General features: G+C 42.2%; 1 protein-coding gene across 1 annotated transcript in view; it reads right to left on the minus strand.

The window, feature by feature from the left end:
* Window positions 1-1,895: 1,895 nt before the first annotated feature.
* Window positions 1,896-18,043, minus strand: part of FGD6 (FYVE, RhoGEF and PH domain containing 6) — a 90,746-nt gene continuing 74,598 nt past the window's right edge. Inside the window, exons 15-21 of the mRNA XM_044280527.1 lie at window positions 16,929-17,031; window positions 15,624-15,767; window positions 14,093-14,195; window positions 8,367-8,491; window positions 6,444-6,572; window positions 4,616-4,764; window positions 1,896-2,213 (exon numbers count right to left, since the gene is read on the minus strand). Coding sequence (XP_044136462.1) covers window positions 2,177-2,213; window positions 4,616-4,764; window positions 6,444-6,572; window positions 8,367-8,491; window positions 14,093-14,195; window positions 15,624-15,767; window positions 16,929-17,031 — 790 coding nt within the window. The 3' untranslated portion in view covers window positions 1,896-2,176. The remainder of the gene's footprint in view (window positions 2,214-4,615; window positions 4,765-6,443; window positions 6,573-8,366; window positions 8,492-14,092; window positions 14,196-15,623; window positions 15,768-16,928; window positions 17,032-18,043) is intronic.

Consider the following 18,043-nt stretch of genomic DNA (forward strand, 5'->3'; position numbering starts at 1 on the left):
CAGGATTTTAGTATTGATTACGTAGCCTCAGGATATATACTATGACAAGGACCATATTTTGATAGCTAGACGACTGGGTCAGAGCATTCCTGTGTATGGTGTTGCATATCCATAGACCAGAGTTCCCATGCTGACCCCTGTCCTCTGCAAAATTGTCTAGAATGGGCACATAGCATAGAACTAAGCAGTACAGCAATAGAAAAGGTGGTCTGGTCACATTTCTTTTATATCATATGGACGGCCAGGTGCATTGATTACCTGGGGAAGAGAAAGCACCAAGATGATCTATGTGAATGCGCCAATTTGATGCTGTGTGCAAAGTATTGCTGCTAAATTTTGTATCCTGTCATTCCTAGACACATAACACCTACCTAAATTATTGCAGACCAAGTACACTCCATGACAAAAATATTCCTTAATATATCCTCTTGCAGCAGGAAAACACACTGTCAAGGTTTGGCTTGACTTCCATATATCTTTGGGATCAGCTACAAAAACAAGTCCACAGGATAGGGGACAAGCATTGACTGGTGGGGAGTCTATCCTCTAAGGTGGTGTGTGGTATTGCAGCCGAGTTCCACTGAAATGAATGGAGCCAAGTTGCAATACTATGCACCACCTGTGGACAGGTGTGGTGCTGTTTTTAGAAAAGATCTGATAGCGACCCAGCACTCTGATTCTGTTAAAACTTGACTTTTATTATAAAATTTAAAGAAACACTTTGAAACTCTATGATTAAGGACCCCTAGTGGTCAGAAACACGTTTTAAGTTTCCCATTTTGTGGACATTTTGCTGGATCGCTATTGGATCGTTTATAATGGAGAGGTAAGCTGATACACCTGTGTTTTCCTACTTCAAGTGCTGCTGTTTTTAGAAGAAAGCAGCCATGTTTTTTTTCATCCCGGAAACCCCTTTAAGAAACACCTGATTTTACCCCATCTCACTGCATGTTTTTTACTCGTTTAGGATGCATTCACACAACCGTATGTATTTTACGGTCTGCAAAACACAGATCTCCCAAAAATACAGATGATGTCCGTGTTGCCCTTTTTTTTTCTTTGCAGATCCGTTGTAGCAATGCCTATCCTTATCCGCAAAAAAACGGACAAGAATAGAACATGTTCTGTCTTTTTTGGGGGCTACGGAACAGGCATACAGATGCGGACAGCGCATGCTGTGCTGTCCTAATTTTTTGTGGACCCATTGAAACGTATGGGTCCGCATCTGAGCCACATTTTTTGCGGATAGGATGCGGACCCATTCATTTTAATGGGTCCGCGAAAAATTAGGTTGCGTGAATGGGGCCTGTAAAAATGCATAACCTAAAATACATCAGGTTATATTGTGCGGTGTGCTGCCAGTCTGTTTGTGGTAACCTTTAGGCCAGGTTCATACGGGACTGCAGTTTTTGGTGCGTTTCCACAGCATAAAAAGCCACATGTATGACATGCAGTTTTTGCAGCGGAAAAGCAATCAGATTTCACTCTCTCCATGGCAAAAGGGTGAAATCCGATGTATAAATTTACATGCTGCGAATTTCAAATCCACAATGCTGTACCTTTTCCGCTGTGTTTTTTTTACGCAGCATGTGGATGAGAATTCAGAAATTCTCATTCACTTTACTGGTACTGTACAACACTGTAGAAAATCCATACAGTGTAGGGCTATCTCTGGCACTCCCACAGAAATGAATGGAGTTACGGCGCACATTCTGACCCATTTCAGGGGAGCTCTATGGGGTTGAGTCCCCCGTTCTTGTGATCGGTGGAGGTCCCTGTCCTCTGGATAGGGGATAACTTTTTGTAACCGGAATACCCCTTTAACTTAGTGATGTTTAAGCTGGGTAAAGCATCTCAGTGTCTGTCAGTCAGTGCACACATACACCAAAGTACGCTTAAGTTCTCCAAACATTTATGTAAAATATAGTGTGTATAAAAACATGGACAATTCAATAAAATATTCCTATATATGTACAAGTAATGTCAGTCTTGGGTGTATCTGGTCTATTGGTAAACTGATGGAGTCCAAAACTGTGATTTAATAAATAATATGTACACAGGGTTCAACAAACTAATATACAGACACGGAAAAGACTGAAAAACGGGGTATGAAGACTTGTGGAAACGTACAAAATAATCCAAAACATTATTGCTGACTGTAGTGTTCTTGACCATATTACAATACTGTTCCTTCTTGAAATGCTTCAATCCACCTGGGGAGGAAAGAACAACAAAAAGTTCACGATGAAAAAAGCTCCAATGTTTCCATTACATTTACAGCGACTTCATGCACGGTCTGTATATTTGGTGGCGAGGACAGGATCCTTGTATCCCCTGTGGAGCTACAATACTGCCAGTGACATGAGCCCAACTATGTGTAGAAACAAGTCATCCTGGTTTACTCATGAACAATACTGAGAATGAACCCTTCGAGTCCATGCCTGCTTACTTTCATTGTCCTGAAATATACATTCAGCCACAGACCCACACCCATTTCTCTATGGCCAGTATAACTTCATCAGCTATACAGCAGCCAACACAAATCTGGTGATTACTCAAACACATTATATATCTTCAACATATATTTTCCCTGAAATCTCAATATACAAATCCTAAACAGAAGAGAGTTGTTATATAAAGCAATACTTTTCCCTTCCTGGTGCTACCTCTGTCTTCAATATTAGAGGACTTCTCAAATGCTTTTGGTCCTTGGCCATGTGTTTCTAAATGGTCTTGGGACCCCTTGGTGACTGGGAATATTCTTATTTACAGCAGGAGGTACATTGTCCATATACACTCACATTATTAGGAACACCATACTAATACGGTGTTGGACCCCCTTTTGCCTTCAGAACTGCCTTAAAGGGGTTCTGCACTTTCCAATTAACTCATGATCTATCCTCTGGATAGATCATCAGCTTCTGATCGGCGGGGGTCCGACACCCGGGACCCCCGCCGATCAGCTGTTTGAGAAGGCAGCGGGGCTCCAGAGGCGCCGCGGCCTTCTCACTGTTTACCGCCGGGCCGCCCGCCCACTGACGTCACGACTTGTATCAACTAGAGTGGGCGCGGCTAAGCTCTGTTCACTTGAATGGAGCTTAGCCGCGCCCACTCTAGTTGATACAAGTCGTGACGTCAGTGGGCGGGCGGCCCGGCGGTAAACAGTGAGAAGGCCGCGGCGCTGCTGGAGTGCCGCTGCCTTCTCAAACAGCTGATCGGCGGGGGTCCCGGGTGTCGGACCCCCGCCAATCAGAAGCTGATGATCTATCCAGAGGATAGATCATCAGTTAATTGAAAGTGCAGAACCCCTTTAATTCTACATGGCATTGATTCAACAAGGTGCTGATAGCATCCTTCTATTGGGTTGAGATATGGGGACTGTGGGGGCCATTTTAGTACAGTGAACTCATTGTCATGTTCAAGAAACCAATTTGAAATGATTCGAGCTTTGTGACATGGTGCATTATCCTGCTGGAAGTAGCCATCAGAGGATGGGTACATGGTGGTCATGAAGGGATGGACATGGTCAGAAACAATGCTCATGTAGCCCGTGGCATTTAAACGATGGCCAATTGGCACTAAGGGGCCTAAAGTGTGCCCAGAAAACATCCCCCACACCATTACACTACCACCACCAGCCTGCACAGTGGTAACAAGGCATGATGGTTACATGTTCTCATTCTGTTTACGCCAAATTCGGACTCTACCATTTGAATGTCTCAACAGAAATCGAGACTCATCAGACCAGGCAACATTTTTCCAGTCTTCAACAGTCCAATTTTGGTGAGCTCGTGCAATTTGTAGCCTCCTTTTCCAATTTGTAGTGGAGATCAGTGGTACCTGGTGGGGTCTTCTGCTGTTGTAGCCCATCCGCCTCAAGGTTGTGCGTGTTGTGGCTTCACAAATGCTTTGCTGCATACCTCGGTTGTAACGAGTGGTTACTTCAGTCAACGTTGCTCTTCTATCAGCTTGAATCAGTCGGCCCATTCTCCTCTGACCTCTAGCATCAACAAGGCATTTTCGCCCGCATACTGGATTTTTTTTCCCTTTTCACACCATTTTTTGTAAACCCTAGAAATGGTTGTGCGTGAAAATCCCAGTAACTGAGCAGACTGTGAAATACTCAGACCAGCCCGTCTGGCACCAACAACCATGCCACGCTCAAAATTGCTTAAATCACCTTTTTTTCCCATTCTGACATTCAGTTTGGAGTTCAGGAGATGGTCTTGACCAGGACCACAACCCTACATGCATTGAAGCAACTGCCATGTGATTGGTTGACTAGATAATCGCATTAATGAGAAATAGAACAGGTGTTCCTAATAATTCTTTAGGTGAGTGTATATGGCGATTTGTACACATTTACATCCTATAAAACCAGAACCAGCATATGGCTAAAACAAGACTGATCTGAGGATTTTACCATGCTTCCGCTCTATGCAAGAAACATTGATACTGATTTTTTATTTATTTTTTTCACTCAAAAGTGTAAATTTTATACTTAACTATTTTTAATCACTGTTTGCATTTTGATTATAGGTTTGTCATTCATTTTTTTTTTTTTAAACAAAGTGTATATTGGCCCTAAAGGATGACCATTAGTGGGGTGAGGTACCTTTCAGTAGTGTGCACATCGTCAGCTCTGAAAGCGTAAAATAAAGTGTTTTTGTGCAGTAGATGAATGACTTTATTTTCGCTGCCATCTTCCTTTACTACTTGAACTGTGAATCCTAGAAGCGGTTGGCTCTCCAGGGCTGCAATGTCCTAGAATTATACAAGAACATTTTGTCTGAAGAATGTGCATCTGTACAGGGACCCTTCAAGTTACAATGATGATGGATTCTGGGATAATCATTGCAAGATGAAAATATTGTAACATAACACATAACGCTATAAGAAACTGGTAATTCATTCCAGACAACCCAAAAAATAAGGCATAAAGAATTAAAATCAGAAAAAAAAAATACTACAGATAAAGCAAGTCCTTACTTATAAGGGCTCATGCACACGTCCATTGCAGTTTTTGCGGCACGCAAATTGTGAATCCGCAAAACACGTATAACGGCCATGTGTGTTCTGCATTTTGTGGAATGGAACTTCATGACCCTCTATAGAACTGTCCTATCCTTGTCCGTAAAATCGACAAGAATAGGACATGTTCTATTTTTGACGGAACGGACATACAGACGCAGAGAGCACACAGGTGTGCTGTCCACATATTTTGCGGCCACATTGAAAATGGGTGCAGATCGGTTGTGGACCCAAACCACGGTCGCGTGCATGAGCCCTAATATTCAAAACTAGCTGACTGAAGCAGTCAATCACTTTCTATGATGAGGACAGGAGCTTCTTCAGGGCCCTGTATAGCACAGAGTACCAGACAAATAGAATGGAGCCACCCTCACCTGGTGTCTGAAAGTGCAGCCCATCTTGGGAACAGTATAGGACATGTAGTACTGCACTGTATCATAGAAGGGTGCTACTAGACAATCAGTGCATACAATTCACTAGTAGATCTTCCAGCCAATGAAGCATGGCACATATCAGCAATGTATCTGGCATTGTATGTAGAATCTGGTTTCAAGTTACAATGGTCAAGAAAACACCATTGTATGTTAACAATATTGTAACCCAAGGCCATTGTAACTTGAAAGACCACTTATGATCCTGTCCATAATGCATTTTATGGCAGTTAAAGGGTTAGTTTTAGGTGGCACAGACCAGAAAGTAAATTAAAGTGGTTGCTCAGCCTCTTCACATTTTTTAACAAACGCTTAGAATGGTATAAAATAACATACTAAGTAGTAATCACCCAAATGAGCCACAGATTCCCAGGTCCCCACCTGTCTCTGTATCCCATCCTACAATGAGGACGTTTTGACATAGACATGGCTGCAACAGGGATCTCAGTGGTGTCCTGCAGCCAGTGACTGGTTGCAGCAGACCTATGTCCAAATGTCCTTGCTTGAGGCCAGAATACAGAGACTGACGGGATCAGTACGGGTTATTTTATACCATTCTTTGGTCAAATGGACAACCTCTTTAAGAATGGATTCCCCACACAGGTTTTAGCAATGTTTTTTTGTACATGTGATTTTTTGTGCTGAAGCCACAAGTGGAGAATTACAAGTCTTTCCTTTATATTTCCCATTCCTTCTGAAAACACTTCTGGCTTTGAGATTCAGAGAACAGTGATGGCCTGTAAACAAAGACAAGCTGCGGACCCCTGGACCACCTGCAGGGGATTGAAGAGGTGGGTACTGTGTTTTGTTGTTGTTTATTTTTATTTATTTTTTAGAACATTTGCAATTTCGCTCTCTTTTAAAAAAATATTTTTTTATTAAACTCTCAGACAACCCCTTTAAAGGAATGTTGAGAGTGCCTCATTGCTTCATTAACAAAAAGTGTCAGAAAAGGATACATAAAAAGAAACCGATTCTTACCTCACTAGCAGCATACGTGTATAAGACTTTGTTCTTTATGACAAACCACAGTTGTTTCCAAGGCTTTTTGCTGCCCTTTGATCTATGTAAGTAACCACTCATTGTGGAATCCTCTGTGCTGGCCGACACCTGAAAAGAAGAATGCTACAATTAGACCTGTGCAGGGCTTTCACTTGCTTTCTGACTCTTTCACATCAGCGCCATTTATTCCGGTTCTTCTGCTCCGTTATAGGAGCAGAAGAATGAAAATAACGGAAGTGCCATATTTCGGCACATAACTGACAGGAACGGAGCCTAACTCTTTTTGACAAGCTCTGTGACTGAGGCCCCGAACAGATCCTCCAACGCAGATGTGAACATAGCCTTACATGTCATACTCCACTATGCTCAGTCTATGGTATAGTTGGTGTAAAGTTGCCATCTGCATTTTACACGTATAGCACACATACCCATTGATTTAAATGTGTCTGTTCACACATCAGTATTTTTTGTATGACCATGGGTCAGTAAAAAATAAATAAATCAAGGAGACATGCACTACTTTGGTCTGCATCACGCCTATTGAAGTCTATGGGTCTGTGAAAATTATGGACACAACACAGATGGCCTCCATGGTGAGTTAGATAGGAAATGCTCTTGAAATTAATTTTCAGCTGAGCAACATTCGTGGATTATGGATGACACGGAGGGTAAAAACGGAAATCTTCCCCGAATAAGTTACACTTTTTCCACATCTGTAATATTCACACAGACATGTGAATGAGGCCTAAGAAGGCACACAATCTACTGATTTTAACTACAAACTTTCTTCTTTCACCTAGTTGAAGACCAGACCATTTACCCCCCCCCCCCTTCCTGACCAGGTGCATTTTCATATTTTTTTTTTGTATATGTGTCTTTGAATGCCATAACTTTTTTCCCCATTCAAATCACAAATTATTTATGCAGCTTTTTAGGCGATATATATAGGGCTTTATTTTTATGTCACTTTAATTTTAGTATTTTATTTTTGGGGGGTTTTATACCCAGGAAAATGTATTTTTTGTTCTTTAAAAAAAAAAAAGGAATTTTTTTTTTTCAAATTTGTTTTCATTTTATTTTTTTTCTCACTAGCACAAAGTGAAACTAAAATACTATTTAAATGTATTAGGGTAATTTATCAAACTGGCTTATTTGCCCATAGCATCCAATCAGATTCCACCTTTCATTTTCCAAAGGAGCTGTCAAGACTGAAAGGTGGAATCTGATAGGTTCCTATGGGCAACTAAGCCAGTTCTAATTTACACCAGTTTCATAAACGATCCCTTAGGGCCTTTTCCACAAAGGTCAATTTGATATAGAGAAGCTAGGAATGTATGGGATATAGTCACCGGGGGCAAGGCTGGAAGCTACAGTGTGGCTTATGGTCGTAGGCTTTTTGTTTAAAAAAAAATTTGTCTTTTCTTTTTTTCTTTTCACCTTTTTAAATTGCCGATTTCTTCTGTAACTGGGACCATTATATAAAAGAGATCAGATTCACCCCTCGGAATATTGCCATTTTTGACACTGATCAACAGGGGGAAAAATAAATAAATACTTTCATCTAACAGTAAGGGCTCCGTGCCTGTGCTGCGCACTTGAATAGGGTCCGCGATACTATTTTGCAGTGCGGAGGCACAGCCAGAAACACTACGGAAGCACTTCGTAGTGCTTCCGTGAGGTTCCGATCCGTGCTTCTGCACCGCATCTCGGGATTTGCGCACCCATTCAAGTGAATGGGTCCACATCCATGATGCGGAATGCACATGGCTGGTGACCCGTGTATTGCGGAACCACCGTATGTGGTCCGCAGCACGGGCACGGAGCCCTTGCGTTCGTGGGCATGAGCCCTAAAACAAATCTCTACAAGCTGATTTGCAGTTTCCAAAGTAAAAACAAACTTACTTTAAGAGCCGCAGGGATTTTCTTATGCTTCCTCCCAGATGGAATACTATGCAGAACCGATGAAAGTGCACTAGAAGGGGACTTGTGGTTTGCAGGTGAGACCGTCTTTGCCATGCATTGGCTATCTATGTAGAAAGAAAATATTCAACAGATAAACTCAAGAGATGCAGTGCAACATAGTGAAAAGATTTTTGCTAATTCATTCTTATGGCTCATGGATACAACTGGCAGTGTGCGTTCCACATTTTGCGGAATGGCCGGTCCCCTAATAGAACAGTCCTATCCTTGTCCGTAATGCAGACCATAATAGGCCATGTTCTAATTTTTTTACGGAACAGTCATGCGGAATGCACACTGAGTCATGTCCGTTTTTTTGCGGCTCTACTGAAGCGAATGTTTCCGCACACGCGCTGCCTCCCCTCCCCCCAAAAAAGAACGGACATAGAAAAAACAAATATGTTTGCGTGCATGAGCCCTTAAACTGTGGCATTTGGTGTGTTTTTAGCAAACCGCTAAGGACTACGACCCGAGGCCATGACATGTTCATGTTAGTGGTGGCATGTATTGGGACTTACCGCTAAATGCCAGCTGCACCTGGACTTGCCATTTTTCAGGTTGCAACTATAGGTGTAGCCTAGCAATTAGCAGTAACCTGTGAACAGTACCAGGGGCCACTAAAGCCCATGTAAAAGCATAAAAGTGGCCTACACTGACATTAGGCATGAGCGAACTTGTGTTTTTCAGGTTCGGCGTTCGGGTATTAGTGCAATTCTGTCCAGCATAACTGAAACCAGACAGATCAGTTATACTGCCCAATTACTTCTTTTATGATGGAACGCAAAATGGAATTCCTCTTGAAGGCTTCCCTGGTGCATTCAGTCATATTTCGTGATAACAGAATCGATAACGGAATTGCACTAATACCTGAACTTGAAAAACAAAAGTAGTAACTGGCAGTAAGATGAAATGCAATTCTATTGAAAAAGTACAATAATGAAAGCCAGACTGCATGATGTCACTGGATTCTGAACTTCAGAGAGAAGTAAAAATAATTAGGTGAGCGAGTTATCTCCCCAATCAGATGTATTTGCAGATAAGTAATCATCTAGCTATCACATTTACATGTAGGAATATTTTGCCAAAATGGGAATAGGAAAATTGTTTCTAGTCTAGCCAAATCAACCCCTGATATTCTAGGAGGAGCCTTTTTCAGTGATTATTAATATGCCATCATCACAGCAACTACAATTTGGGGAATTTATGGGTAAGGCAATACTTAAGGGACCCAAACAACGGTTGTGTGAATGAGGTCTTAAGAAAATTCTAAATTGCTTTCTGTGTTGTTGGACACCCATAATAAGTTTTGTTTTTTGCTAAGAGGCCCAATGAGATATGTGTAAACCCCTGGAGCCTGCTTCAAACGCCTAACGTTTTACTGCAAAGAGATGTGGTTTTGTATTATTCTTTTCTGTCTGCCTCATTTTTTTACAGTCAAAATACAGTAAAACTCTTAAAGGGAGTCTGTCACCTAATCTAAGCCTTTTAGACTCCTTTGCCCTCATTACAATGGTACCTTTGTTCTGTACCTCGCAGAGATCTTCAAAAAAATACCTTTTAAACTTATGCTAATGAGGTTCGGCAAGTGCCCAGGCCCCTCGGCGATGTGCCCAGAAAACCACACCTTTCACCCCAATGGCCCGCCCTTGTTTCCCATTATTACCTCCTCCTCTCCCTCCCAGATCTCGCGCCTGCGCTGCCGACGCAAGCGCAGTCCAACTACCTGTTCCTCTGCCCATAATGGACACAGCAGTGCGCAGGTGTGGGACAAGTGTGGAGTGGCGCAGGCGGGAGATTTGGGAGGGGGGGATGTAATTATAGGAAACAAGGGCGGGCCAGAGGAGTGAAAGAGGTGTGGTTTTCTGGGCACGTTGCCGAGGGGCCTGGGCACTTTCTGCAGTAATGCCGCCCCTGAGTACTTGCCGAACCTCAATACCATAAGTTTAAAAAGTCTTTCTTTGAAGATCTCGATGAGGGACAGAAAAAATAAAAGGTACCATTGTAATGAGGGCACAGGAGTCTATAACCTGATCTGAGCAGTCTAAAAGGCTCAGATTAGGTGACAGACTCCCTTTAAGTGTTTCTGTATTTTGAATGTAAAAAAAATAAGGCAGACAAAAAAATATTACAAAACCACATCTCTTTGCAGTAAAACTTTAGGCGTTTGAAGCAGGCTCCAGGGGTTTACACATATCTCATTGGGCCCCATAGCAAAACTTATTATGGATGTCCAACAACACAGAAAGCAATTTAGAATTTTCTTATTAAGACCTCATTCACACAACCGTAGTTTGGGTCCGCTGTTTCGGGGCTCAGATGCGGGCCCATTCACTTCAATGGGGGCGCAAAAGATGCAGAAGCACTCTGTGTGCTGTCCGCATCCGTTGTTCCGTTCCGTGGTCCTGCAAAAAAAATAGATGATGTCCTATTCTTGTCTATTCTGTGGACAAGAATAGGCATTCCTATAATGGGCGGCCCGTTTCGTTCCGCAAATTGCATGGCGCGGTCCGGTGCATGTAGCCTCAGTGGAGGAAATTTTCATTAAAAACAAGGAATTGTAATAAAACAAGTCACCCTCAGCCTCACCCACTTTATCCAACTTCTTTGTTGGCAAAAGTGTAACTGATGCTTCATAAACATGGCTCTCATTCCGAACACCATATTTCTCAATAGATTTACACAAGAAAATTAGGAGATATAATGAAAGGTCCTCTGTAGTTTGGCTGTGGGGTTAATAAGGGCAGGTGTGATCAGGGGCGAACTGGGAACTTAAAGTGGCCCTGGAAAAAAATACGAAAAGTGGCCGCGTTTTGTAGTCGGGTCCAAATTAATGGAAGGCAGGGCCAGCAGTACCATATTGTGGCACATTATACAACCCCAACAGAGCTAAATACCACCGTCCATCACAAAATACATCCCCAAAAACTTCCACTGGCCAGCCGTGAGGAGGGCCCAGGCGGCCCTCTGGGCATCGGCGCACCGGGAAATTTCCCTGTAAGGTCTATGGCCAATCCTCCCCTGTGTGTGAGCGATGGCTGGCCTTTTGCAATAAATGGACACACACAATAAATTTGCGCGGAAAGAAAGAGCGAGGTGGAGCTAACAGAATAATATTAGCCCTGTCCTCCCGACACTTGCCCAGCAAAGAGCACCATTATCAGGAAGTCAAGTACTGTATGTAACAGTATGTAACTCTGGTTATGTAACTGTGTGTTAACTGGTCACTCTGCTGTATGGTTAAAAAAAAAGCAGCAGCCCATTAAGAATCTGTCCGGTGGAAGTACAAATCCAATCCCCCAGATGTGCTCCTCCACGTAAGTGCGTATAGGGTTGTTGCCTCCCCCCACACTCCAATAGCTATATCTCTGAACTGAATATACAGACGTGGACAAAATTGTTGGTACCCTTTGGTCAATGAAAGAAAAAGTCACAATGGTCACAGAAATAACTTTAATCTGACAAAAGTAATAATAAATTAAAATTCTATAAATGTTAACCAATGAAAGTCAGACATTGTTTTTCAACCATGCTTCAACAGAATTATGTAAAAAAATAAACTCATGAAACAGGCATGGACAAAAATGATGGTACCCCTAACTTAATATTTTGTTGCGCAACCTTTTGAGGCAATCACTGCAATCAAACGCTTCCTGTAACTGTCAATGAGACATCTGCACCTCTCAGCAGGTATTTTGGCCCACTCCTCATGAGCAAACTGCTCCAGTTGTGTCCGGTTTGAAGGGTGCCTTTTCCAGACTGCATGTTTCAGCTCCTTCCAAAGATGCTCAATAGGATTGAGGTCAGGGCTCATAGAAGGCCACTTTAGAATAGTCCAATTTTTTCCTCTTAGCCATTCTTGGGTGTTTTTAGCGGTGTGTTTTGGGTCATTGTCCTGTTGCAAGACCCATGACCTGCGACTGAGACCAAGCTTTCTGACACTGGCTAGTACATTTCTCTCTAGAATTCCTTGATAGTCTTGAGATTTCATTGTACCCTGCACAGATTCAAGACACCCTGTGCCAGACGCAGCAAAGCAGCCCCAGAACATAACAGAGCCTCCTCCATGTTTCACAGTAGGGACAGTGTTCTTTTCTTGATATGCTTCATTTTTTCGTCTGTGAACATACAGCTGATGTGCCTTGGCAAAAACTTCGATTTTTGTCTCATCTGTCCACAGGACATTCTCCCAGAAGCTTTGTGGCTTGTCAACATGTAGTTTGGCATATTCCAGTCTTGCTTTTTTATGATTCGTTTTCAACAATGGTGTCCTCCTTGGTCGTCTCCCATGTAGTCCACTTTGGCTCAAACAACGACGGATGGTGCGATCTGACACTGATGTTCCTTGAGCATGAAGTTCACCTTGAATCTCTTTAGAAGTCTTTCTAGGCTCTTTTGTTACCATTCGGATTATCCGTCTCTTAGATTTGTCATCAATTTTCCTCCTGCGGCCACGTCCAGGGAGGTTGGCTACAGTCCCATGGATCTTAAACTTATGAATAATATGTGCAACTGTACTCACAGGAACATCTAGTTGCTTGGAGATGGTCTTATAGCCTTTACCTTTAACATGCTTGTCTATAATTTTCTTTCTGATCTCTTGAGACAGCTCTTTCCTTTGCTTCCTCTGGTCCATGTCGAGTGTGGTACACACCATATCACCAAACAACACAGTGATTACCTGGAGCCATATATATAGGCCCAATGGCTGATTACAAGGTTGTAGACACCTGTGATGCTAATTAGTGGACACACCTTGAATTAACATGTCCCTTTGGTCACATTATGTTCTGTGTTTTCTAGGGGTACCATCATTTTTGTCCATGCCTGTTTCATGAGTTTATTTTTTTACATAATTCTGTTGAAGCATGGTTGAAAAACAATGTCTGACTTTCATTGGTTAACATTTATAGAATTTTAATTTATTATTACTTTTGTCAGATTAAAGTTATTTCTGTGACCATTGTGACTTTTTCTTTCATTGACCAAAGGGTACCAACAATTTTGTCCACGTCTGTATATTGTAATTTAAGGTCACTAAAGTTGGCCCTGATTTGAGAGGTCAGTGAGAATACTGATGAAGTAAGGCTATGATTTGAGCAGAGAAGAGCAATAGGTAACTGTATCAACCGTTGGCGACGTCATTCTCTCCTAATAAGAGTGGCGTTGTAGAGTTGCTCCAGCGACTTCCAAGGCCGAGTTGTGATTCCCTGTGCAGCTCTTACAAGAGCTAGTAGTAATATAGCTGTTCCATACAACACGAGACAAGGCTGCGAGAAGATTCACCTTTATTGGTGCCACACTTGGCCTTATATACAAGTCCCCATGCAAGGGGACCTCCCCTCTGGACCTGATGGAGAACTGGGTGACAAATACACAGACCAATGGAAAGGACCACACAATCCAGGACACTCCCACACAATGCCTCCCCTCTGCCTGGAAGATAATTAGGTCAGAACTGTATGTAACCCAATCATCTCAGACAAACAGAGGGCTTCTGTTACAGTAACCAAACTACTTCTGGATAACTTTAGTAGTTATGGAACATTCATCCTATATTTTTAATAACTGAAATCCCCAATGCATCTCAGCAGCTACAGTTCAATTTTCTCATCTATGAAATCAGTAGTACCATAACACATAAGGTAGAACTCAATAAGTAATTCTACTACCTTTCTTCTGAAGTTCTTCAAAGCAGTGATCACATACACGTGCCAAATGATTCTTCAGATACTCCAGGCTGTACTTGTTTGTTGAGCAGGCCTGACACACAATCTAAAAACACAATTAAATCTCATGATACATTATCCACAATGAGCACAATGTTTATGACCTGACTAGATATACCAATTACATGACCAGGGGAGTATCAATCCGTTAGAGGGAATGTGTCATCACAAAATTACATAGTTTAAATCAAGGTTTTATGTTAAACATATTTAAAAAAAAAAAATGTTGGTTGTCTTTAAATTTTCCATATTATATTTAAAAATAAATAAAAAATCCAGATTTTTATTTATTTAAAATTTTGAAAAACATTTTTCTTTCTTTTTACGTCACACATACTTGCTACTTTGTGCTGGTCTATCACATAGAATCCCAATAAGATACAATTAAGTTTGTGGTTATAACATGTAAAAATGTGGTAAAGCTCAAGGGGTATGAATACTTTTTCAAGGCACTGTATATATATTTATCGTTAGGAAAAATAGCAAAACTCCTGTAGCCTTTTAAATGTGCACTTTTTTTTTTTAATTCATCCATGTCCCAGCAACATTTCAGTCCCATCACATGACCTTTCTCAAGTGTCGCCATGAAACGAAAACGCTGCCGGGAGCACATTTAAAGCCTACTGCGGTTTCCTTCTATATTGTTTTTGGATACCTGAACTAGATCAAGAACAGTGGCACCCATATCCAGTGAATTACTTTTTTTTTTTTTATCTCTCTCTTAGATGGAGACAAAACTGAACGAAACGGAAGCACCAGAATGCAGTCCGTTCCATTTGGTTGCGTTCCCATCGTGGACAGTATAACGCTAAAAGCAGCATTTTTCTATCCGCGATGTGGTGCGGAGCAAGACGAACACAATAGAAAACGGTTCCGTCCCCCAAGCACTTTCAATGGTGTTCATGACTGATCCGTCTTGGCTATATAAGACCTAATACAACCGGATCCATTCATAACGGATGCAGACGTTTTATTCTCATGACGGAAGCGTTTTTGCTGATCCATGACGGATGCAGCAAAATGCTGGTGCGAAAGTAGCCTTTTTGAAATAATTCCATGGCACTGTACATCCAGGTGGGGTTACACAAATATATAAATACAATAAACCAGAAAGTATTAACAGACTGGTACAGAGGGGTAGAGGACCCAGCCAGCAAGAGCTTACAATCTAATATATTAATATATATATATATATATATATATATATATATATATATGAGTATATCTACACAGTGCCACTCTATTCATCTCTATGGGAGTTCTGGACACGATAGCAGAGTACAGTACTTATCTATTTCCGGATCTCCCGCAAAGATGGACGGAGTGGCAGTTAGCGTGCGCAACCTGCCTTTCTGTTTAATTCAGAGGTCCCCATGAACGGTGAGGGTTCAAGCTGTAGGACCTAGAGTACCCCTTTATCTTCATAGTTTTAACAATTAAGTATGACAGGACATAGCCCAGCATAAGGACACACCTTTCCACATGCTCTGCAGTGATGTCTTCTCCAGGTCAGAGTAAATTCACTAGTGCAGATCATGCACATGGTGGCTCTGCCATCAGGAATCCATATTGGTGCCTTTGATCCAAGAGTTTTATCTCCTTCCTCTTCAGGATCAGTCTGAAAAGGTAATAAACAACATGTTTCTTGGGTTAAAGTGCCCATACACATCAGATAGAATTTGGTTGATGGTTAAACAACAGTTGAACAAACATATGGTGAGGAAGGCGCAAGGGTCAGTCATTGACTGAAGGTATGTTTTACCAAGATTCCTGGCCTCGGTAAGGTAAAAACCGGTAAGTTAGAGTGTCAGCGGCAGTTAATGCTGACTGACACTATTTGTTATTTAGTATGGCTGTAGAGCCGATCCGGGCCAGCTCTTACTGGGAGCAGCCAGGGTGGATGGCCGCTCCCCACGTTCCAGGCCGGGTTTCGGTTTGGGATTTAAAAACCCAGCCAGCAGTCTCAGCTGTGTGGATTATCCTCCACTTCACAGTGAAGACGCTGTGGTTTTGGGCTCTGCATGAGGTGTGCCGTGCTAAAGGGCTGAGAGCCGCATTGCTGGAAAACAGGCCCCCTAAAGCCTACAGTGGATGGTTGATGACAAACTGCTAACCAGGTGAAGGTTTGTGTTCTGTGGACTTTCCATGGTGTGAACATACACCAACACTGCAAACTGTTGTTTTGTTTTGCCTTTTGTGTGAATAAACACTGAACTATTTAAAGAGGACCTTTCATCAGAAAAAAGTATGGAAACTGACTATACCGATGTGTAGAGCGGCGCCCAGGGATCCCCCTGCACTTACTGTTATCCCCGGGCGCCGCTCCGTTCTCCAGTTATAGCCTCCGGTATGTTCCTACTTAGGCTCCACCCAGGGGAACCTGAGGCTATAACCGGAGAACGGAGCGGCGCCCGGGGATAACAGTAAGTGCAGGGGGATCCCTGGGCGCAGCTCTACACGTCGGTATAGTCAGTTTACATACTTTTTCCTGGTGAAAGGTCCTCTTTAAGTTAAAGACTTTGTGATTGCGTCTATACTGCGTCCGCTAAGCTGCCTACCAGAGCAAATCCCTACAATGGTTAATGATCTGTTTGTAGGCATGGCCATGCTTATTGGGTGTTACAGTTCTTCAAAATGCCTATACACGTTCCATGAAACCAGGTGATGGACAAAGGTCTTTCTGGACACATTCTTTCAAAGAAAGATGTTTCAGGTGAAAATGTCTCGGCATCATGATTCCCCTTGAATAATCCCAAACTTTTTTTGTTGTTAGACATACCTCTTCTTGACTTTTAGTGGGATTGAAGGTAATTTTCTTCTTGGCATAAGCCTCTATTGCTGCAGAAATTGCCTCGAGCCAGTCATCTCTCTCTGAGGCAGAGCTGTTAGAAGAAAATAAAGCTTCATTTAAATTTCTTGTTTATTTCAATATCTACTGTGTCTTCTCAGAGGACAAATACTTTAAATATGTGAGATGTTGCCTTTTTAATGGTGCATTCGGCTACTTTCACATTTGTGGCACAGTTCTCCGGCTCCGGCATTGCTGGATGTTACTGGAATGCCTGCCAACCAGGCTCCTTTGACTTTAATGGGGTTCAGCGGAGATACTGCCGCTATCTGGCAAATATGCTGCAACGCAAAGGTTCTGGTCCATCCGATTCCCAGCATTCTATGCCGGTACAGCCTGCCAGAGAGCTGTGCTGCAAATGTAAAAGTAGCCTTAGAACTTATTTACATATAATGCTGTTCCTTATTGGCATTGCCTCACTAATAGAACTGTAATGGGGCCAAATGGCAGCTTCCACCAACTTGTAATCAAATGCTCAGGCAAAGTTGCACAGTGTAATTTGGTTGTGAGCAAGTCGTGGTAAAATCTCAGGATTACTTGACTGAATACTTCCCCATGGAAGAGTAGAGAATGACCTTCTGACTGGGCCAAAAAGGCACATATATCTCTGCTGCCATATTTCCAAATAGACTACTGGGAGTCCCAATAAGGGGACATTTTGTGATTGGTTTATTTTCAAAGTTACCTTTTAAAGGGCATCTGTCAGCAGATTTGTACCTCTGAAACTGGCTGACCTGTTACATGTGCACTTGGTGGCTGAAGGCGCCTGTGTTGGTCCTATGTTAATATATGCTTGCATTGCTGAGAAAAATGATGGTTTTAACCCCTTGGATACCAGAGGTTTTTTAATTTTTCTTCCCTGTTTTCCCAGAGCCATAACTTTTTATTTTATTTTTCTGTTCACATGTGAGGGATTGTTTTCTGCAGGACAAGTTGTACTTTTTAGTGGCACTTAATATGGCATATAATGTAGCGGGGGAAAAATCTGTACGATTACAACGATACCACATATGTGTAGGTTTGTTTGTGTTTTAATACTGAAAAAA

This window comes from Bufo gargarizans, chromosome 2 (assembly GCF_014858855.1).
Source record: "Bufo gargarizans isolate SCDJY-AF-19 chromosome 2, ASM1485885v1, whole genome shotgun sequence".
NCBI lineage: Eukaryota > Metazoa > Chordata > Amphibia > Anura > Bufonidae > Bufo > Bufo gargarizans.